Source organism: Chlamydotis macqueenii, chromosome W, assembly GCF_036417535.1.
Source record: "Chlamydotis macqueenii isolate bChlMac1 chromosome W, bChlMac1.mat, whole genome shotgun sequence".
In the NCBI taxonomy this organism is placed as follows: domain Eukaryota; kingdom Metazoa; phylum Chordata; class Aves; order Otidiformes; family Otididae; genus Chlamydotis; species Chlamydotis macqueenii.
The window spans coordinates 42,712,482-42,736,027 of record NC_141592.1 but is presented as its reverse complement, the minus strand read 5'-3'; the positions used below and the strand labels follow the sequence as shown (position 1 = coordinate 42,736,027).

The following is a 23,546-nucleotide window of genomic DNA, read 5'->3' as shown; positions in this document are numbered from 1 at the left end:
CACTATTTTGGTCACAAATCCAAAACATAACACCATATGAGCTACCATGAAGAAAATTAACTCTGTCCCAGTCAAAACCAGTACATCACCCTTTCTTGATCTTGTCAATTGCCCAACATTTTTTCACTTTTTTTTTTTTAAATAAACAGGACAATAAAAGTCTAATTGAAAAAAATACATTTTTCCATTGGAATTTTCCATGGCAATTTTATCTACATTACTCTCAATAAATTTAACTCACAAACACAATAAATGAAAGTTGTTATCAACACAGAATATCAGCAACTGTAACTGTTGTTAAAAGACATTTTATGGTATCCCACTGTATTTTAGTAACATTAAATGAAATCTTAGAAATCTACTTGCAATACTACAATAAATGTTGTGGCACAAACTTCTCTACATAAGTCTTTCAGATTAAAAGGCAAAGCATTCCTGACAATCTGTGACAGAGTGAAATCCAACCAGCACTCAACATATCAAAGACCAAGAAGCTCCATTCCATTAAATATTTAGGTCCTTCAAATACAAAACCAAAGAAGCAAAACAAGAGAGACAGACAAAACCAACCAACCAAACAGAACAACCTTACCTTTCACAAGCTCGGACAGTCCACGCAGCAATTATCCATAATGAGATACTAAAAACCAACAGTACGGTTCCTGGACAGATTGTCATTAAAGTCTTCATAACAAAACGGGTATTGAAGTTTATCTTATTTAATGCTCCAATGCTTCTAGATGATGCATCAGTGAAAAGTTTGCTATGCAAAAGCATAACTCCGGCAATAAGATAGAGCCTTAAGAACATTGGTATAGATAAAATAATATCCACATCAGCTGTTGTTGTGGATGGAGCGTAAGAAAAGGCAAGCCGAGCTGTCCATGTGAATGTATAGTTCCCAGGTATGGGATGTATAGCACATACAAGTATTTCCAAGCAGATAAAGAAAATACGCTCATAAGTCACGGCTATTCTCCAGTCATCTGCTCCATTGTCCACCATGAATAACGGAAATGATAAAATATAAGGTTAACTTTAGCATGCCATTAACAAACACTGTTATAATTCCAGCTTTCAGAGCTGCTAATGACCACTAAAACCAAAATAAATATGCCATTTCAGCAAATGACATTACTAAGTCACTACTAAGTGAATGTGATTTTGGTTAAGCCAAAAAGAATGTTTTTGTGCACTATTTTTAAAACTGTATATGAAACTGAATTTCCACATATTATTTACTAAGATTTTTTCATATTTTTGTTTAATTGCAATTTTTGATAAAACACAACTCTGTGCCATTTTAAACCTCATCCCTTCAAAATCAATTGCTTATTCAACGTTTCATAGAATTAAGAAGAATTTAAGAAAGGTTTTTCAGAATGGAAATCTAAATTACAAATTGAAAATACTTTCTGCAGTACAACGTTAAGACTTCTTTAGAGCACATCAATGCTTCAGACAGGAGAGTTTATAGCTTCAGTAGAACTATTCAAGCTTTCTTCAAACTTCGGGTACCAATACAGACCAATGTAGGCTACAAAATCATCCAAGAAACTACATAAAGACTCTAAAAGATAACTCATAGTGAAAAAAAAGTTCAACTGTACCTCAACTACTTACTAACAATACCTGAACTAGCTGTTTTAAAGCTAGGTTGGCCATGTCTAAATGAACTGTAGTCACACCTTCAAAAAACCAAAAATGAAAAGCAGAGGCCTGCAAACACCAGAGTAGCCTAGGCAGCCAGGTGAGGTCTGTTAGTAGCTGAAAACTAAATGCACATGTATGTATTCCTATTTTTAAAAATAGTAACATTTCAAAATCATATTTATGAGGTAAATGTCCATACAAATCCGTGTCTCTATATTCAGTCCATGAAATACATGAATACCAAATATTCTGGAATAAAATAGGCTGTGGATAACAAGTCAATTGGGATGTACTGAAAATAGATAGAAATTAGTATAGGATTGCATGTACATTGTATATGCTTGCAATTGTGCAACCTACTAAATGCAATTGTCAATTTTTAATTTGGAAAATGCAGTGGTATTTGCATGTTCCGGCTTGCTTGGTTGTGTATATTTACTATTTGGAAAGCAAGGAGGGAAAATGAATGAAGGAGAGAAAGAACAGCTGAACAGCACAATTTAAAGGGGGGGTATATATTTTTTTATATATATATATATGCCCTCTCAGCTGCTTTCAGTCAATTATAGAATCATAGAATTGAAGGGACCTTCAAAGGTCATCTAGTCCAACCCCCTTGCAAGGAGCAGGGACATCCCCAACTAGATCAGGTTGCTCAGAGCCTCATCCAACCTGGCTTGAATGTTTCCAGGGATGGGGCATCCACCACCTCTCTGGGCAACCTGGGCCAGTGTTTTACCACCCTCAGTGTAAAAAATGTTTTCCTAATATCTAATCTAAATTTACCTCCCTCTATTTTGAAACCATTACCCCTCATCCTATCACAACAGGCCCTACTGAACAGTCTCTCTCTGTCTTTCTTGTAGGCCCCCTTGAGGTACTGGAAGACCGCTATAAGGTCTCCCCGGAGCCTCCTCTTCTCCAGGCTGAACAGCCCCAACTCTCTCAGCCTGTCCTCATAGGAGAGGGGCTCCAGCCCTCTTATCATCTTCGTGGCCCTGATTCTGTTATAATAACCATGCATTCACTTTTTAAGATACTACTCCCCATTCAAATGGAGAATGATGCTAGTAATAAGAAGAGAACAAGCTCTTCCTATAAAATTGAGTCCTGCAGCCTATGCAGAAGGCCAAACTCCAGTCAAGGTCAAAGATGTCATGCCTGCTCATAGCTTTCAAATTTCTTATTAATGATTAGCCTAACATTGAAATATAATTTAAGTCATTCATCAATGTTCTGTAAAGCTTCTTCAAATACAGAACTACCATCTACCTTTACTAAGCCTGCATTCTGTAAGACAAATTTTAAAAAGTTTTTTTCATCTGAAATTATATAATGTATTTCCAACATGTGGTATGTAAAAATAAGACATGAATCTTAAACTATAAATAAACTTGAAGTTTCTAACAACACACAGTATAAATATAAAAATAGATAGCACGTCATAGATATTAATCAGCATTTGTGTGTTTACATAACAATTTGTGTTACATTCATATAACACCAGATTAGAAAAAAAAAAATAAATTCAGAGTAGACAGATTGCACACAATTACAACTTAGATCAGAGACTCCCTGAAGCTACTTAAAAGAAAAGTAGAAAAATTAATTTTGCAAATCATTAGTATATCAAAACAAATTCCTAGCAGGCTATCTGAGGATGTTGGTGAATGCAAAGTACAAGGAAATTGGCCAGTTTCTTTATAATCCTGGTAGAAGAACAAATGTGAAAACAGTATCACTGCTCTGTTGTAAGGAATAAAAAGGAAGCGATAAGCAATGATAAAGTAGCATAAGCTGTACTCTTTGAGGCATTCCTTGCAGAAGGAGAATCAACTGTACTCATAAAGGCATTGTGGCAATTGTTTAATTTTAAAATCCAAATTTTAAATGGTTGAATACTGGACTCGCTTTACCCTTATAAAAGAACTGATGGAACTATGACATAGACTAGCAAAATATAGCCTCTGTGGCTGTTGTTCTACCAAATTTTTGACCAAACATTTTTCTATAGCTTCTAGTCCCCAAAATATCACTTATGCAACTAAAACAAGCATTATAGTCCTCAAAGAAGAAGAAGGTGTTAAGTACAAATGATTGAAAATCATATGGTGGTTGGAGATAGACATCTCAAGCCTTTCCCTAACTAGGGGATGAAAAATACCTTCTTCCATCATCAGAAGGCATATAATCAAATAGTCTATAAATTATCCAAAGGCCTGTCCTCGATCTTGGAGAGTCTGTAGGAATTCCTGAGGACTCTGCATCCCAAATACAGTGCCACAGAGCAGAGAAGTTAGTAAGTTTAAGTCTTATATAAAGTCATGAGGCATCAAACACCTTCTGCATGCAAAGCACAGAAGGCAAAGAATAATGTTTTTCACAAAACTACATGAAAGCCTTGTTATCTTATATTTTCCAGAATGTTTCCCACATCCAGAGTTAAGATCAAATTTTCTAGTAGGTCATTAGAAATTGCTCCACAAGATCATGTGGATATAGCTAGCTACACGGATGAAATATTCTTAGTTTGTTCAAATGGGGAAGTTAGATTATTCTATCATTTGTACATGTATATGCACATACACACACTCCCTCTAATTATAAAAATGCCAATTAAAAAAAATGATTGTAAAAGTCTGCTACTTAGTTTCATCTTACATTTTTTTTTGCATAGTATATTTATTTAAATTTGGTATCTCTATGCAAAATGAGCTTTTCATGGTTATTGATATCTTGCTATTCACACTATGTATGTCAGTGCATGTAAAGAAAAAATCATGTTCATGTGTGCTGGTGGCTAAGAAGGCTCGAAACGCTTCCCTCAAAGACAGCATTAAATCTGATCATCTCAAGAAGAGATGTGTAACTGAAGCACAGACTACTTATGGTTTTTGTGTACTATATTTTCCAATGTGCACATTAAAATACACCTGAATAATATACATCATAGTTACTATGACAGGGCACACATGGAGAGAAACATAGCCACAGCCATTTCAATAAACATATATGTGTTACTCAACGCACTTATCAGGTTTGTCCATATCTTTTTGAACCTCTGTCCCTCAGATCATTATAAAGCACTAGCCCAAATACTCTATGAGATAACAAAGAAAGGACACGATCACATAAACTAACATAAGGTTAAATTCTGCCTCCCCATATTTTCTGTTCTAAATCAGATACTGACAGTATTCTTTTTTGCTTTCTCTCTCCAAAGATATTCTGAGGCATTGCTCAAAATTTTTAAATGCTACAGGTCAGACTTTCAGCTTTATCATTTGTCTCAAACAACTGTGAAATGGCTTAATACCTGACAACTTGTGGTGCCAAAGAACCATTACAACACTCAGCAATTGTTGAGATATATGGAATTTATTTTCATGTAGTTCTCCCTGTATGTATGTGCTTCAGGGACCCAAAGAGGGTGACATGCCCCTAAAACTGACATTCTTTCTTCCCGATAACCTTCTATGCAGGTGATAGTGTCAAGAAGTGAAATCCAAGGACTCCAAGGAGAAAAGAAAAAAAAAAAAAAAAAAAAAAAAGGATGTTCCTAGATATCCAGATTTCTTCCCCAGTGCTATAGAGAAGAAGAAACTCCCGAGAAAAGCATTATTAAAAAGATATTTCATGAGGCAATCTCCTACTTTAATTTCATTTGGACTCTTGATGAAACAATCACATTTGAGCTTCCTCAGAATTTTTAAACAATGGTGAGATATGAATTTTTATGAGCCTTTGAATCAAACCTCTCTTTAAAAACCTTTTCTGGTCTTGTAGGTGGTCTGCTATAACTAGTGCACTAATCTTAGCAGTACTGGGATAGAAACATTAGTCAGATTCCAGAGTTAGGAATGAATTTAGTTTTGCGCTGAAGCAGCAATTCCAAGACTGTGTATGAAGAACATAGCACACCTTCCCACAAAATATCAGTACTTTTATACAGAACTATTTTTAGAGCGCATCTTGTAAGAAACCTAGTGCTCTCTGTCATATTTTTCCCCATTTCAAGTATCTCAGAAATAAAGTCACTCCAATTCTACAATATTCTTGTGGAAGCAAAATTCACTGAGGAGGACTAGCTACTTTTCAGTATTTTTATGTTGTTAATTTTTAATGACCTTTTTACAATTCTTGATTTCAGATTTGTTTTTCTTCATTCATCACAAAAATTAATTTGTTCTACAGATCACTGCATGAAGAACTGCCATCTCCCAACACGGCTACCATCAGCCACTGTTCCCAACGTGAGAGAAGCCTTACTCTCTTCAGGGAAGATCAGCTTAATTACTAAAACCAATTTTAAAAGGATATATTCACTGAAGAAATTGGCAATATTTTTGCAAGGGAATAGGGGAAACAGAAGCTAAAGGAAGAAATACTGAATCTGAAGCTAGATAAAATGAGCTAATTTATTCATTCTGACAAAGGAGTACACCTGTGACTCTAGACTTAAGAACATATTTTTAAGGAAAGATAAATCTGATGTCCTGATAAACTTCTAACAGCCTCAGAACAAGGGTGCATTTGAATGGACAATGCTAGGTATTGTCAGGCCAATCATTCAGTGGCCTGACCATTAGATACAACCTCCCCCTATGTCCTAAGGGAAGCTGTTGGAAACAAGCATCTTCTACATTTAATTTCAATGCAAAAGGCCTCAGATTCTTTCAGTCACTGTTCATTAGATGTTTGATCATTGTTAAAGGATTTTCTATCCTGTCTTCTGTGCCTTATGCATTACAGTGCTGCTTTTCAGAGACAGTGGGCACCAGTAACTTTTCCTGGTTCAACATGTTCTGCAGATATAATCTATTCAAAAATGGACTGAATGGAAATAAAACAAAATATTTATCAAATAAATACTCTGAAAGTGATAATTTAACAGATACGATCTCTCTAGATTTCTTAAAATCAGTATGCTTTTCTGCTGTATGGAATGTGGATTAAGCTTCGCTGGTACAAGGTAATTTTCAAGCCTATACATGAAGCTACTGTATCCTGGACCAAAATTGGCACATGATGAGATTTATTGTCACCTGATCCAAGGCCTATTAAAATAAACAGAAAAATTTCAGTAATTTTCAACAGGTTTTAGATCAGAATAAAATTATTACTCAAGGTTGATTTATTGATTTTCACCTGTTATTCAATAGATTTGCTTTCTGTGCTCTTAATCTTCACTTCTTTTTGCAGTAGCAGTCTTAGCTGATGATTCAGAATACTTAAGCAAAGGCAAGCTAGACTTTTGTTTCTTTTGGCATGGATTCAACAGAAGAAGAAAGACAATGAGATAAACATGACCTTCAAAGGTCATCTCTAGTCCAACCCTCCTGCAAGGAGCAGGGACATCCCCGACCAGATCAGGTTGCTCAGAGCCCTGTCCAACCTGGCTTTGAACGTTTCCAGGGATGGGGCATCCACCAACTCTCTGGGCAACCTGGGCCAGTGTTCCACCACCCTCAGTGTAAACCATTTAATCCTAATATCTAATCTAAATCTACCTCCCTCTATTTTGAAACCATTACCCCTCGTCCTATCACAACAGGCCCTACTGAAGAGTCTCTCCCTGTCTTTCCTGTAGGCCCCCTTGAGGTACTGGAAGACCGCTCTAAGGTCTCCCTGGAGCCTCCTCTTCTGCAGGCTGAACAGCCCCAAATCTCTCAGCCTGTCCTCACAGGAGAGGTGCTCCAGTCCTCTGATCATCTTCGTGGCCCTCCTCTGGACCTTCTCCAACTGGTCCATGTCCTTCTTGTGTTGGAGAATCCAGAACTGGACACAGTACTCCAGGTGGGGTCTCACCAGGGCAGAGTAGAGGGGCAGAATCCCCTCCCTCGACCTGCTGGCCACGCTTCTCTTGATGCAGCCCAGGATGCGGTTGGCCTTCTGGGCCACAAGGGCGCATTTGTCGGCTCATGTTGAGCTTCTCATCTACCAGCACTCACAAGTCCTTCTCCTCAGGGCTGCTCTTGATCCATTCCCCACCCAGCCTGTATTTGTGCCTGGGATTGCCAAACCCAGGTGCAGGACCTTGCACTTGGCCTGGTTGAACTTCATGAGGTTGGCATGGGCCCACCTCTCCAGCCTGTCAAGGTCCCTCTGGATGGCATCCCTCCCTTCCAGCGTGTCGATGGCACCACACAGCTTGGTGTCATTGGCGAACTTGCTGAGGGTGCACTCTATCCCACTGTCCATGTCTCCGACAAAGATGTTGAACAGGGCCGGGCCCAACACGGACCCCTGGGGAACACCACTCATCACCAGTCTCCACTTGGACATTGAGCCGTTGACCACCATTCTCTGAGTGCGGCCATCCAGCCAGTTCCCTATCCACTGAGTGGTCCGTCCATCAAAGCCATGTCTCTCTAGCTTAGAGAGAAGGATGTCATGTGGGACAGTGTCAAATGTCTTGCAAAAGTCCAGGTAGATGATGTCCATTGCTCGTCCCTTGTCCACCAATGCTGGAACCCCATCTTAGAAGGCCACCAAATCGGTCAGGCACGATCTGCCCTTGGTGAAGCCATGTTGGCTGTCACCAACCACCTCCTTGCTCTCCATGTGCCTTAGCATGGTTTCCAGGAGAATCTGCTCCATGACCTTGCCAGGCACAGAGGTGAGGCTGACCGGCCTATAGTTGCCCGGGTCTTCCTTCTTCCCCTTTTTAAAAATGGAGGTTATGTTCCCTCTCTTCCAGTCATCGGGGACCTCAGCAGACCACCACCATTTCTCAAATACGATGGCCAGTGTCTTGGCAACTTCATCCGCCAGTTCCCTCAGGACCCGCGGATGCATCTCATCAGGTCCCATGGACTTGTGCACCTTTGGGTTCCTCAGGTGTTCCTGAACCTGCTCTTCTGCTACAGTGGGCAGTTCTTCATTCTCTCAGTCCCTGCCTTTGCCTTCTGCAACTTGGGCGATGTGGCTAGAGTCCTCGTCGGTGAAGACCAGGGCAAAAAAGTTATTAAGCACCTCAGCTTTGTCCATGTCCCGGGTAACCAGATACCCTAAGTAGTCCAGCACCAAAACAAAAGTATCCCAGTGGACACAGTCCTCCTACCCTGTGACAATCATCTTTCAAGAAATACCAGGCTGTGACAGAATACCCAAGAAAGGGGATTAAAGACATCTTATTAGTAACCTTAGAGAATTTTGGTTTTAATCTTTTGTTTTGAGTAATATAAGGAAGTGCCAGTAAAACTTCGGGAACTGTACATTTAAAAAGCATTTCTATCTCTAGCAGTACAAGAGAGAGACAGAGGCGTCTACTTTCTCAGTAAAAGCAGAAAAAAAAAAACCAAACAAAACAGCTTTACCATGTGAACTGTTATCAAAAGGTTTCTTAGCTTCCACCTGACTGTTAATCTAACAGCAAATTGCATTAGGGAAATGTGGAATGGAACAATAAGTTGTCTAGAAACAATAATTTTAATCATGTTGTATGCTACTATTTTAATTATGTAAAATATAATGAAGTAACAAACTGTTTATGCATGAAGTGGACAATTTTTACATTGTAAATTATTATGATAATTGAATGATACTAGTTTCTTAGCTCTTCCTTCCTCCACCTCTTCGAAAGTGTATTGCTCAACTGGAACAGTAGTCAGAGAAATACCTGTTCTAGGCTGGGATAACGAGTTACATTTTTCCTACTGGTCTTCCAAAATGAATCAACAACCACACAAGCTTAGAGAGCGAGTAATGAATATTTCATAATCTCCCAAGTGTGATGTTTTAAACAACATTACAAGCGTGACAACAATGAACCAAAAGGAGAATACACAGATTTGGGGTTGTCACCATACTTGGCTCCAACATCATTACTGTGGTTCATCCGTCTTTTTTCCTGGGAGAAGGAGGGAGGTGAAGGAAGCATTGTTTGTGTTTTTTATCCTCTTTTCTGGAAATGATAATGTAGGATAAGAATTATCATTTAAAACTACCTGGTTTAATTTGGCTGTTATTATAGTCTTAACATTAAGTCACATTTCATAAATAGAATAGCTCCTGAATAACAGGATAACTAATACACTAACTAATAACACATAATAACACTAATAATTAATAATACAGAATAATAATAACACTAATTGTACTTATCCTTATTATTATACTAACAATAACACTAATAGCTAATAATACAGAATAACTAATACACTGCAATCACTGAAAACCTATTTGAAGAAAGTATTTTAACATTTCCAATATTTCACAAAACTGCACAGCAGCCAAACAGTTATTTTTGTCTAAATACTGCAGCTATGCCATTCTGGAGACTTTGGTCTGTCAAATGCAGAGCTGTTTCATAGAATATAAAAATTAATTTGTTTTGCTAATAGGTTTAGAACGCAAGGCTAAAAAATATGTCCAAAATTACGCATGTGCCGTCAGACAGCAAGAAAACTCACCTGTCTGTGCTGCGAGAGGGAAACTGGGGAGGCTGGCAGCCGCCCTCTCCGCAGCACAGGTTGCTCTGAGCCAGGCCCAGCCCAGCCAAGGGCGTCCCGGATGATGTGCAACGTGCGGAGCTGTCTGTGGTGCTGAATAAGAGGTGGAGGACACACACCCCACCTCATCCCTTATATACTGAAGGTGCTCCTGACGTGCAGAAAACAGACTCCACAATCTGTAAGATTGTAAAGTAGGTATGTTTATTCAGCGCTGGGCAGCACGGGGGATCGCTCCTCCAAACGTGCGCAACGTGTTAAGCAAATAGGTACGGTATTTATGCATCATCCCGCGGACTTGGTTATATATTAATTAGGTTTCTGAGAAGTCATTATCATAAGTTTCCTCCCAGGACAGGTTATTCCCCGGTCTCTGCGTCCATCTCGTGTCTGTGCTCAGGAGTCACAGTCTCTCTGGTGGTCGTTCTCTCCTCCTTATCACTATGTCCAGCTGCATGGATTCAGACCTTTGTCCTGCTTTGTTCTTGCTGCCAGGGTGATGACTTATCTTTGCTGGTTCCCAATTTCCTTGGTTATTCCACCCTATCAGTTGGTTCTAAACTTCTTAGGTTCCCTTATCTTGGTCTCAGCCAGTGTGTCTGTACCCCCTCAGGATGTTCCCATCTAACTTATCTTAGCTCCTGCTAGAGAGCATCCTGAAAGTATCTCGTTATGTTAAGTTTATGACTCTACTGTTCTTTCTCTCAAGGTTAGTAAATCATTGATCACTATTTATCAGCTTCATTCCTTAGTATTAATCCCTTCTTTCAGTCCCCCTTTTTCTAGAAAACTAGTAAATTCTTTTACTACACCTAATTCTAGTACAATGTTTCCCTATCTAGCATTTTCTCAAAATATTTGTTAGACTCAAGTCTTTATCGTAACTGGTTCCCCCTCCATTCACGGTAGGAATCTCCTGTATTCTGAAAACACCACAAGCTGCATCGAATTGCTATATAAAGGATTATGGACACAAACCTTAATCCATATTCTACCTTTTCAATTTAAGCTTTAGGGGTCCCTGAACTTCAGAAGTCCAGAGTTTTCGTGGCGCCTCTTTTACCCTAGTGTGGTGTATCCAGGCATTCTGCTCTCTGATCTTGATTGCTGTAAAGGAGGTGAGGAGTACCTGGTATGGTCCTTCCCACTGTGATTCCAAGGTATTTTCTGCAAGAGACTTTACATATACATAATCTCCAGGTTGTATATCATGCACAGGTTCATCTAGACCTCTTCCCTGGGTCCCAATTACATGCTTTCCAATTCTATTGAGCTGTTTGCTCAATGCCACCATGTAGGAAGTCATAATTTCATCCCCAGCTTGCATAGACATCCCCCTCTGTATCCCATAGGGTTGTCCATACAAAATTTCAAAGGGGCTCAGTCCTTCCTTTGCCCTTGGTCTCATTCATATATGCAAAAGGGCTAAAGGGAGAGACTGAGGCCATGTCAGGTTTGCTTCTTGTCCCAATTTCACAATTTGCTGTTTGATTAAGTGGTTCATTTTTTCCACTTGGCCACTCGACTGAGGGCGGTATGAGGTATGAAGTTGCCAATCTATACCCAAATGGTGGCTAATTTGTTGTACTATTTTTGAGACAAAATGCAGTACTCTGTCAGAGGATATGGTTGCTGGAACCCCAAAACGTGGTATTATCTCTTGTACCAATACTTTAGTTACCTCCCGAGCCTTAGCTGTTCTGGTCGGAAATGCTTCTGGCCAACCTGAAAAGGTATCAGTTAATACCAGCAAATATCGATACCCCCCTTTTCTTGGAAGTTCTGTAAAATCAACCTGCCATTGTTGTCCAGGCCCATTGCCTTTTCCAATCTGGCCCATTTCTGGTTTGGGAGTATTTTTAGGATTAGTCTGGAGGCAAAGATCACACTGTTGAGTCACCTGTCTCACCGTGGTATATAAATTACTGGCCACAATTTCTCTTACTAAATGTTTATACAGAGCCTCCGTTCCCCAATGCCTTTCTCTATGTTCCTCCCATATCAAGTGCCACAGTAAACAAGAGGGAATAATTAGTTTTCCCTGTGGGGTAGAAGCCCACCCCTCTTCATTATATGACCCTTCTAAGTCTGTGATAAGTTTCTGATCTTCCTTGGTATATTCTGGTTTACCTTCTAGGGAGATTTGCCTATTAGGAATTAGAGCCCCTTCTATTTTCACCTTTGTTTTGGCCACTTGTTTTGCCTCTCTGTCCGCCAGCTCATTCCCTTTCTCCAAATCTGAGCTCACTTTCTGGTGTGCCTTAATATGCATAATTGCCACTTTCTCAGGGAGCTGGACAGCTTCTAGTAGCTTCAGAATTTCTTCTGCATGTTTGATATTTTTCCCCTGGCAGTTCAATAGTCCTCTTTCTTTCCAAATTGCTCCATGTGCGTGCACAACTCTGAAGGCATATTTTGAGTCCATATAAATGTTCACTACTTTGCCCTGGGCCAATTCCAGGGCACATGGGTTAGGGCAATTATTTCTGCCTTCTGTGCGGAGGTGTTCATGGGCAAAGGCCCTGATTCTATTACCTCTTGACTGGTGGTGATGGCGTATCCCGCATGTCGATTGCCATTTAAGACATAACTGCTCCTGTCTGTGAACCAGTTTTCCCCGTTTTCCATAGGGTTGTCCCTCAGGTCTGGGCAGCTTGCGTATGTTGCTTCGATGGTTTCCAGTCACGATGCACCGGTTCTCCTGTGTTCCCGCTAAGAAAAGAAGCTGGGTTGACAATGTTAGTGACCACGATTTCCACATCATCCTGTTCTACCAATACAGCTTGATATCTCGGGAATCTTTGTGGAGAGAGCCAGTGCCCACCCTTTGCTTCCAGTACTGCTGATACTGCGTGAGACACCAAAACAGTCATTTTCCGGCCCAGAGTAAACTTTCGGGCTTCCTGTATGTTCAGTATCACAGCTGCAACCGCCCATAGGCATCCAGGCCAACCCTTTGCAGTGGCATCTAACTGCTTAGAGAGGTAGGCAACCGCCCGTCGATATGGACCCAGATCTTGTGCCAATATTCCTAGGGCAATGACCTGCTTCTCATGAGAGAAAAGAAGAAACGGCTTACTCACATCTGGGAGTCCTACGGCCGGGGCCGACATCAAAGCCTTTTTCAGTAGCTCAAAGGCTCGTTCAGTCTCCTTGTTCCTCTCAAGGTGCTTCTGCTCAGTGGCTGTCAGCGCATACAGTGGCTTAACAAGCAGTCCATAATTATAAATCCACAATCAGCACCACCTCATCATTCCCAGAAAAGTCCGCATCTCCTTTACTGTCTGGGGTTTCTAAGTTTGGCATATCGCCTCTTTGCGGGACTGTCCCAAAGTTCTCTGCCCCGCACTAATTTCATAGCCCAAATAATTCACTTTACGTTGCATTACCTGGGCCTTCTTCTTGGACACCCGGTATCCCTGGAGTCCCAAGAAATTCAACAGACTCACCGTCCATGCCATACAGTCTTCCTCTGTTTTGGTGGCGATCAGGATATCATCCACATACTGCAACAATTTTCCTTCCTCAGACGAGGTTTCCCAGGATTCTAAGTCTTTCGCAAGCTGACTGCCAAAAAATGGTAGGACTATTCTTAAATCCTTGCAGCAACACCGTCCAAGTGAGCTGGGTCTTCCGACCACTTTTAGGATTTTCCCATTCGAACGCAAACAATTTTTGACTGGCCTCATGGAGAGGGAGGCAAAAGAAAGCATCCTTCAAATCTAAAACAGTAAACCAAATTAGTTCAGGTGTCAACACAGTCAGCAGGGTATATGGGTTCGCCGCTACTGGGCAGAGGTCACTTTTCGCTCTTCCAGGTACATCGGTAGCCCATACCCCCGGGTACACTTGGTTTAGGATTTCCTCATTAATTCTTCCTTCTGAGGGGAGACTGGTTAAGGTTAGACTCAATATCTGAACATATTGCTGATCTTTTGCCTCCAGAGTATTTTCTCCTTTTTCAAATATAATCTTTGCTCCCAATTGTTCAAACAAATCTCTTCCCAAAAGTGCTTTCGGTGAGTTGAGCATATATAAAAATTTGTGGATGCCCCATTGTTTTCCCAATTGGTATTCTAGAGGCTTACAAAAATATGCCTTTTCACTTTGGCCAGTCGCTCCTTTTACCATGACACAAGCATTTCCCAGGGGCATCAAGGCTTGATTCAAAACCGAGTATGTTGCCCCTGTATCTACTAACAATTCTACTTCTTTAATAGTTACATCATCGTCTGGAAAATCGGCGCGGCGCCGTGGGGCAGTTATGCATCCAGGTGCGGCAGGCAGGGTATGGGGGGGGTGCCCTCGGAGCGGGCAGACCCTCCTCCGCCTCCCGGTGCTTTTTGCGGCGCTGCTGGGCCAGGAGGCTCCAGGCTCTTTCCCTGCCTCCTCCTCCAGTGGCTCCCGCTGTATTTACAGAATCATTACGGATGGGTACACAAAAGGAAGCGCCTGTATCAACCAGAAATTTCACTCCCTTTTCCTGGCCCCCCAGCTTAATTTTAACCAGTGGATCTGCCCGGGTAGATGCCCCAGGTTCCCGTCAGTCTAATGTCTCCATTTCTGTCGGGGTATTTCTGCGCTTGGGGCACTCATTTTTCCAATGCCCTTGCTCCCAACAACATGCACATTGGTTCCTTCCCAGCATCCTTCCGCCTTGTCCCCCTCGAACACCAAATCTGCCTCTATTGCTGGAATACGTTCCCCTTACACGTCCGTGCTGGGCCCGGCCCTGTTCAACATCTTTGTCGGCGATATGGACAGTGGGATAGAGTGCACCCTCAGCAAGTTCTCCAACGACACCAAGTTGTGTGGTGCCGTCGACATGCTGGAAGGGAGGGATGCCATCCAGAGGGAGCTTGACAGGCTGGAGAGGTGGGCCCGTGCCAACCTCATGAAGTTCAACCAGGCCAAGTGCAAGGTCCTGCACCTGGGTTTGGCAATCCCAGGCACAAATACAGGCTGGGCGGGGAATGGATCAAGAGCAGCCCTGAGGAGAAGGACTTGGGAGTGCTGGTGGATGAGAAGCTTAACATGAGCAGGCAATGCGCCCTTGCGGCCCAGAAGGCCAACCGCATCCTGGGCTGCATCAAGAGAAGCGTGGCCAGCAGGTCGAGGGAGGTGATTCTCCCCCTCTACTCTGCCCTGGTGAGACCCCACCTGGAGTACTGTGTCCAGTTCTGGAGCCCCCAACACAAGAAGGACATGGACCAGTTGGAGAAGGTCCAGAGGAGGGCCACGAAGATGAGGAGAGGGCTGGAGCACCTCTCTTATGAGGACAGGCTGAGAGAGTTGGGGCTGTTCAGCCTGCAGAAGAGGAGGCTCCGGGGAGACCTGATAGCGGTCTTCCAGTACCTCAAGGGGGCCTACAAGAATGATGGGGAAAGGCTGTTTAGTAGGGCCTGTTGCGATAGGACGAGAGGTAATGGTTTTAAAATAGAGGGGGGTAGATTTAGATTAGAAATTAGGAAAAAATTTTTTACGATGCGAGTTATAGAACACTGGAACAGGTTGCCCAGAAAGGTGGTGGAGGCCCCATCTCTGGAAACGTTCAAGGCCAGGCTGGATGAGGCTCTGAGCAACCTGAACTAGTTGGGGATGTCCCTGCTCCTTGCAGGGGGGTTGGACTAGCAGACCTTTGAAGGTCCCTTCCAACCCTAACCATTCTATGATTCTATGATTCACATTACTCCCTGGAGGACCCCCAACTTCTTTCCAATGGTGTAGGATACACCCTAAAGGACTTTCTTTAATATACCTCCACTCTGACCTCCTCCCATATTTATTGATTTTTATTTGGTCCTCTTTTCCACCGTACACAAACACAGCCCTTTCTTTCCTATTCCAGTCTCTGTCTGACTTTTGCACCTAGGACACTCAAAATTCCAGCCAAACTCTACCCACAACTTTTTCACTACAACACTTACACTCTAGAACAAATATAGGTTTACAAGAGTTATCGTGGTGTAAAGGACACCATTCAGGACCGTCGGGGTCCCACCACAAGGGAACAAAGGAATCTACAATGACAAAACACAATAAACTACTACCGCGGTTATAAACACACACACACACACACTTTGGATCCAATTCAATCTTCGCACACAAACAATACAATCCACACAGAAAATCATCTCTTACACTTCTATATAATCTCTCTTCGTGCCGACGTACAAGGGTACTCACAGTGTTCACACTCTCATGGACGTCCACACGCTCATAGTGGTCACACAATCATACAAGAAACTTTGGAAAGAGGACAGTCCCCTTGCTTTCTAGCCCACCTCAGAAGAATCTGGGCGGCTAGGGGCGGCTGGACAGACCTCACGCCACACACACAGTCACAGCTTTGCTCGGATTCCCGGGACTCACTCACGCTTTCACAACACAGGCATTTACAACATAGAAGGTCCCGCACACAACATAGAATTTTTACCACGCAACATAGAAGATCACACACACACAAAAATCCTTCACACAAACAATACAATTCACACAGACACTATGGTTCAACAAGTCCAAATCAGTAGCCAACACCAAATGCTTTATTACAATATCCAAGAATCAATACCGAAAGAGATTTAACATAGCCACGGGAGGTAAGGTGAACGTTTAAAACACTGCCATGTATATAACAAATGATCATACTGACCCCTTTCACTACAACAGCCTCAATTCCCAATTCAAGCTAAAAATTTCCAGACATTCAAATCATACAATTATTGCCCCAGCTGACAACCTTCCAGCAGCTGCAAGTATCTTTCAAAATTGCAAGAGGCCTGCTTACCCTTCTCCTGCTTCTCACATACTGGTCATCAGCAGGTCCGTCCTGGCTCCCGACACTGGGATGCAGCGGTTACCTCGGACTCACTCGATCTACTCCCAAGATCGCTAGCGGCCGCTCTATCGGTCAGCGAGTCTCGCTTTGGCACCCCAAACCAAGCTGCGTACCCACCCAACGGGGACTATGCTGCACACCAGACGTCTCTGCGTGATTTACCAGCTGCCCCAGCCACGCGTAGCTGCCCCGGCCACGCGTACAACTTATAAGCCCCCTCCGTTAAACATACCGTTTGGTCCATGGCTTCAGGAGGTCGTTGTCTGCTCCTGCGGTGAGCGGCTGGCAGTGGAGGCTCCTCCGAGGAAAGTGCTCAGGGCACGCCTAGGAGAGTCCGCTCCGCAGTCGATCCCACAGCCAAGCAGAGAGCCTCCTGGCTGGCTCGCCAAACTGACGTGCGGAAATCAGACTCCACAATCTGTAAGATTGTAAAGTAGGTATGTTTATTCAGCACTGGGCAGCACGGGGGATCGCTCCTCCAAATGTGCGCAACGTGTTAAGCAACAGGTACAGTATTTATGCATCATCCCGCGGACTTGGTTATATATTAATTAGGTTTCTGAGAAATCATTATCATGAGTTTCCTCCCAGGACAGGTTATTCCCCGGTCTCTGCGTCCATCTCGTGTCTGTGCTCAGGAGTCACAGTCTCTCTGGTGGTCGTTCTCTCCTCCTTATCACTATGTCCAGCTGCATGGATTCAGACCTTTGTCCTGCTTTGTTCTTGCTGCCAGGGTGGTTTCTTGATGACTTATCTTTGCTGGTTCCCAATTTCCTTGGTTATTCCACCCCATCAGTTGGTTCTAAACTTCTTAAGTCCCCTTATCTTGGTCTCAGCCAGTGTGTCTGTACCCCCTCAGGGCATTCCCATCTAACTTATCTTAGCTCTTGCCAGAGCATCCTGAAAGTATCTCGGTATGTTAAGTTTATGACTCTACTGTTCTTTCTCTCAAGGTTAGTAAATCATTGATCACTATTTATCAGCTTCATTCCTTAGTATTAATCCCCACATAATATTTTTGCGAAGAATCCCTATAAGTCTTCTTAAATCTCCCTTCCAAATCCCTTAAAATAGGATGTTCAGCTGGTCTGGGACAAGTAAAGTCACAGTTTGGTTTAACTGACGAGCTGACTGTTTTCAAAACAGAACACATAGGCAAGGTCATTTAAATGGACAGACTACAGTCATCTGCTATACTGTCAGGCACTACCATGAAGTTGCTTGCAGCATGGCTATTCAGACTTCCTACCAAGGGCACAGACTACGGGGGAAAAAGAAAAAAAAAAAAAAGAAAAGAAAAAAAAAAAAAGCAGCAGCTGATTTTGGTTAGCAGGCATTTTATGTCACCAAGTGCTCCTAAATATTAAATCTGCAAGCACTACTAAATGCTAAACTTTCATCTTATTTCCCAACATATTTTAGTTCATGTTTTGCAGGAAAATCTACTTTTCTTTCAGGTAGGTTTGTGTCTATCAGACTAGGAAACATACCATACTGCAAGCAAAATACATTGCCATTCTGTTCTGTACAACAAAATTTATTGTCTTGATGAATTCCTGCAAATTTACACTATACTTACTGATAAAGTCTAAGTACCTTTTAGAGAAGAATAAGAAAGGAATGATCAAATTTGAACAAGATCAGCAAACAGCTGGTACTCCAGGACACAATCAACCATCTATGGGCATGATTCTACAGACCTGATTCAAGAAATATTCCACTGAACATAGCAGGATATTTGCCTGAATTAAAGGCAAGTATCCCATCAGAAAACAGTCAGTTTCAAAGATTATTTAAAAATCGTTACATTTTGGGGCTTATGCAGTATTTTCTTTCACTTGGAGTAGATTCTGTACATTTCTAAGATAAAGTATTTTAAAGACACTTATTGTTTTCAGAGTTAAGGTGTAACATAAATTTAGCACCATAGATGGATGTAAATATTTCCCTGTGTGTTTTTCATCTTATTTTTTTAAAAAGTCAAGTGTGCATATATAAACATACTGTGCCTAAATTAAAAATCTATCAGATATCTAACAGCTAAGGGTGGTGCAATGGCCTTTCCTTCCAATAGTGTCCTTGAAAACAAAACTTACCTTTCATTTTCAAGATGAATGACAGAGCCCCTTGGAGCTGCAGCTTACTCCAGGCTCTGACATAAGTACTGCAGTCTACAGTGTCTCTCAGAAAAAATCATAGAGTATTACTGTTTTACAAACAGGTATGCTTGAATTCTATACTGTCAGGCAGTGTTGAAAACTACATTAACCTTGATTAAGTCACAAGATTGCACAACTCCTTCCATGTAGTCTCATACATGAAGGAGTTCTTTAAAATGATCAATTAAAAAACAAAACAAACCAAACCAAACCAGAAATACAACTGAAGTTTTTACCTACTGTAAGCTTATGCATACAGAAACCTATGACTATTTGGTTATCTCGTGCATTGTTTTCTATTTAAAGTTTCTTGAAAATACATAGAATAATTCAAATACTTAAAGAGCTTGGTTTTTTCAGCTTTGGTCTTAGTGCCTCAAGCATCACTTATAGCAAGGTACACTGGAGAACAAGGCTCCCACATTGCAGCAGCTACATTTATTTATTTTTACACAAATAAAGAAACCTCTTCATCATTATTCCAATAGTTTATAGTGATATCCTGTCACCAGACACTTGTTTATTGAGTACAATAATGTTAAACAGCTGCCCATCTTTGATATTAATGCAATGAAACTGGGTTCTGAGCCAGAAATAGTGGGTTTTTTCATATGTAAGGACTGCAGGACAGGATTCCATTTGTCAAAGAGTCTTCAGTAACGCAATACTTCTCTAATGGTAGTCTAAGTAGGAGACTATGGTGCCCTTTCATATTAGAACTACAGCATAAAAGAAGGGTACTATACAATTCTTAATTTCTCATTTTTGTTAATTGGTACTGCTGAAAAAGATGTCTTTGCCCTTGAAAACTGTCATTTCTGCCTGTAGCCCAAGGTATCTCTAATTAGACATAGCAAAACCATCAATGTATCTACAAATAAGGTATTTTTCACTTCAAAACTTTGAAAACTCTCTCTTATATGTTTCAATTTAACTGAAATGTCAAATTGCAATTTCTTGATTAAAAAAAAAAAAAAAGACAACTGAAATTAGAACTAAGTACCTGGGACAGGACATGTGACGGTATTTTTAGACTTACTCTATAGCTTTGATCATTAAATTCCCCCTACCTTTAGCCCTACCTGTCTTGACAGCTTTCCTCTGTCACATTTCCTAGTGGCTGTAATGTCTATGGCATTAAATAAAACAAATCCAACATAAAGTTTCTCTCTCTTTTTAAATATTCTTTTAGTGTATGCTAGTATCTGAAACAGCACAGTGAAGATTACATACCTAGAAGTTACTGATGTCTCTTTCCTAATAATTAGCCCTGCTATCCAGAGAAAATGCACAGCATGACATTTAGTCACTGGGAAACAAAAGACTGTTGCCCTATATCTGCTACAGAAGACAGCAGGTATGTCATAGAGAAAGTGTGCTATAACCTCAGAACTAAGTGATCTTACTAGCATAATCACAGGTAACAGTCCCTAACAGGCAATGCTTCCTAGCACAGATGTGTCCATGTAGCCTATCTTATTTCTCTCCAGGGATGAAATACATTCACTGAACTTCAGGAAGCACTAAGTGATTATTTTTGTTTTCTGAATCAGCGGGAAGTGCAAAGTGCTTACCATAATAAAGCCTTTAGAAAAACTGCCTCTGCAACCACAGATATGTAAACACTCAGCAATTCATAAAGTGAAACATTACCTGAATTTCCCTTGCATGGTATACAATAATGAGCCCAAGCAGGATAATCGTGGAGAGGCTAATAAGGCATTTTAGAGCGAGGGAATACAGAGACTCCTGCAAACAGAAAGACACCACTGTCCATCAGAGACCCACACGCACGGGGACCGTTCCCACCCCGTCGAGTTCCCCAGCCCCACTGCGAGCAGCGGAGCCCGGACTGGAAGGGGAGGGAGGATCGCCTCGCCTTACGGTGTCGGGGCCGGGGAGTGCCTCACGGCGGGGCCGGGGGAGTGGGACACCTCGCCTCACGGTTGCGAGGGCGGCATCTCGTCTCAGGGCGGAGGACCAGCGGGCCCCACACGGCGGTGCCGGGGGTCAGGGCACCTCTCCTCAGGGCAAGGGCCGCCTCACGGCAGGGCCAGGCGAGGGCCGAACAGTCCCGCTGCGCTGGGCTCTAAGAGAAACGAAGTGACGCCGGGGCCGGGCGGCAGCCGCCTTTCCGCAAGGACGGCGGCGTGGGGCGGCTAGACCGCACGGATTTAAACGGCTGATAGGAGAGTGCAGCTGGCTGCGGAGCCGTCTTCCCGCGGGCTGGGGCGGACACGAAGCCCGCAGCAGGGGCACGGGTCGGGGCGGGGGGCGTGGGTCGAGCTGCGCCGACGGCGCCAAGAGCGAGAGGAAGGCGGTCCGACGGCGTGGCAGGTACCTTCGTGTAGGCGCCCCAGGACAGCTCTGTCTCGATCACCATGACTACGATGCCGAACATGCCGAAGATGAGCGCGTAGTCGCTGAGGCGCTTGCGCTTCTCGAAGAGCGCCCGGCGGTGCCCCAGCTTGTAGCCGATGTTCTGGTTCTTCTTCTTGATAGACTTGCCCCCGCCGTTGTTCGTGCCGCCGGAGCCGTAGAGCGCCAGGTTGTTGGAGTTGTTGTGCTCGGGCACACGATCTCCGTGGCAGCGGCTATGGGGCTGGCGAGCGGCGGCTGGAGTGGCTGAGACTCGGAGTCAAGCTCGTCCAGGTTCCTGCGGGATGAGCTCAGGTTGCTGAGCGGCCACATGATGCCGCCGTTGTACCTGCAGCTGCTCATGGCTATTTCGGCGAAGGAATTGCTCTCCCGACGCTGCTGGTAGTGGTGATGGTGAGCGCTGCCGCTGCTGACACTGCTACTGGGACTGGCTGCCTGCTGCAGGCTATGGCACTGGGGGTACTGGTGGGGCTGCCTGGACGAGCCGGCATGGCTGGAGGGGGTGAGCTCGCTGACGTTCAACTGGCTGCCCTGCCGAGAGGAGGCGGAGATGGAGAGCGGCGAGGAGTGAGTCCTGAAGGCGCCCGAGAGGGGCGAAGAAGCGCGAAGCAGCGAGGGCAGGTTATCCTCCGCGGCTGCCGCAGCGGCCCCATAGTAGGTGCAGTTGTTGCACTGGAGGCATGGGCTCTGCTGCTGCTGTGGCTGCTGGAGAAAACTCTGCTTGTCCTGGTTGTGCTGCTGCTGCTGCTGCTGCTCGGAGCAGAAGCCCAGCTGGAACTGCAATGGTGTTTCCATGTCAGAGGCGTTAAAGCCGCAGGAGGACCAGGTGGTGGTGGTGCACCCTGCGCAATGCATTATGGTCGGCAGAGGAGAGTCCTGCTGCCGCCATGGAGGGCCCATCCCGGCTTCCGTAGAATCCAGCCGTTGTGTCCGATTGGTCGGGTGGACCAAAACAAGGAGCATCTCCGTCGGGGGAGATTAGCTGCGGCGTGAGACGACAGAGAGACCCCCCCATCCGCCTTGTCCCTTCCCGCGCGGGGATCCCGTCTCCCACCACTCCCGCAGGTAAGGGTTACCCTCTCCCCCCCGCTCCGCCGCCGGGGTGCCCCACGCCACAGAAACCCAGGGGGTCTCGAGGTATGCGGGGAGAGCGCTCGCTGAGCTCGCTTCCGGGATCGCCCCTCTGCGAGGAAAGGGCCGCCGCGGCGGGGCTTCCCGGCCCCGACGCTGCCGCACATATCTGCACCGTCTCCAGAACATGGGCACTGCGCTGCGCTCCGGTGCTGTCCAGCGACGCCCCGCCGCTTCCCGGAGACGTGCAAAACAGCAGCGCCCTCGCCGCGGCCCCGGGGAGGAGGAGGCTCTCGGGGCCTGGCGCGGCCGACGCCCAGCACAAAGAGGAACTGGGCCGGGCTGCGGCTTCAGGCCGTGCCCACAGGCCATCAGAGGGGTCACAGGAGATCTCCCCTCCCCTGAAACTCGGGAGAGCCCAGGGCCCGGGACGGGGCCCAGAGCCCAGGGCCCACTGCCTTCCAGGGCCCACAGGGCCTGAGGTGGCAGCAAGAGCTAACCACTCAGGGACCATTCACCCATGCTCTCCTTTCACTTGGTGATTTCAGCAGTTTTCCGACTTCTGACCGAATTTGTGGTGGAACTAACATTCTGTCCTTTGCTAGACATATTAGTCCTTGACAAATACCCGTTTCTTGACACATACCACTCCTTGATAAGCTTAAGTGAGTTTCAAGGCAAACAGGATTGTTAGGCGTTGTCTAGTAGACAGTTAGTCTCCTAAATCAAGCAATATGCAGACAGTTAATTCCCTGTATCAATTCCCCCCTTTTCTTTCCCCTAAGCAAATTCTTTTGCTGTTAAAAGTGGCTTATTATATTTCCTGTCCTGGTTCTGGCTAGGATAGAGTTAATATTTACCTGAGCTGGGTGGAGAACTGAAGCTGGTAGCCCCTATGGCTGGGAGAGTTAACTAATTAGCTAACAGCTGGGGTTAATTTACCCAAATTAGCCAAAGGGCTATTCCATCCTATCTGACATCATGCTCAGTATA

At 43.8% G+C, this 23,546-nt stretch overlaps 1 protein-coding gene across 1 annotated transcript; it reads right to left on the bottom strand.

The window, feature by feature from the left end:
• Positions 1-588: 588 nt before the first annotated feature.
• On the bottom strand, positions 589-22,445 carry LOC147596705 (small conductance calcium-activated potassium channel protein 2-like). The gene is given in 4 exon segments (XM_086769772.1): positions 589-1,012; positions 20,758-20,852; positions 21,445-21,677; positions 21,680-22,445. Coding segments are annotated over 4 exon segments (1,518 nt in total).
• Between the last annotated feature and the right edge of the window lie 1,101 nt (positions 22,446-23,546).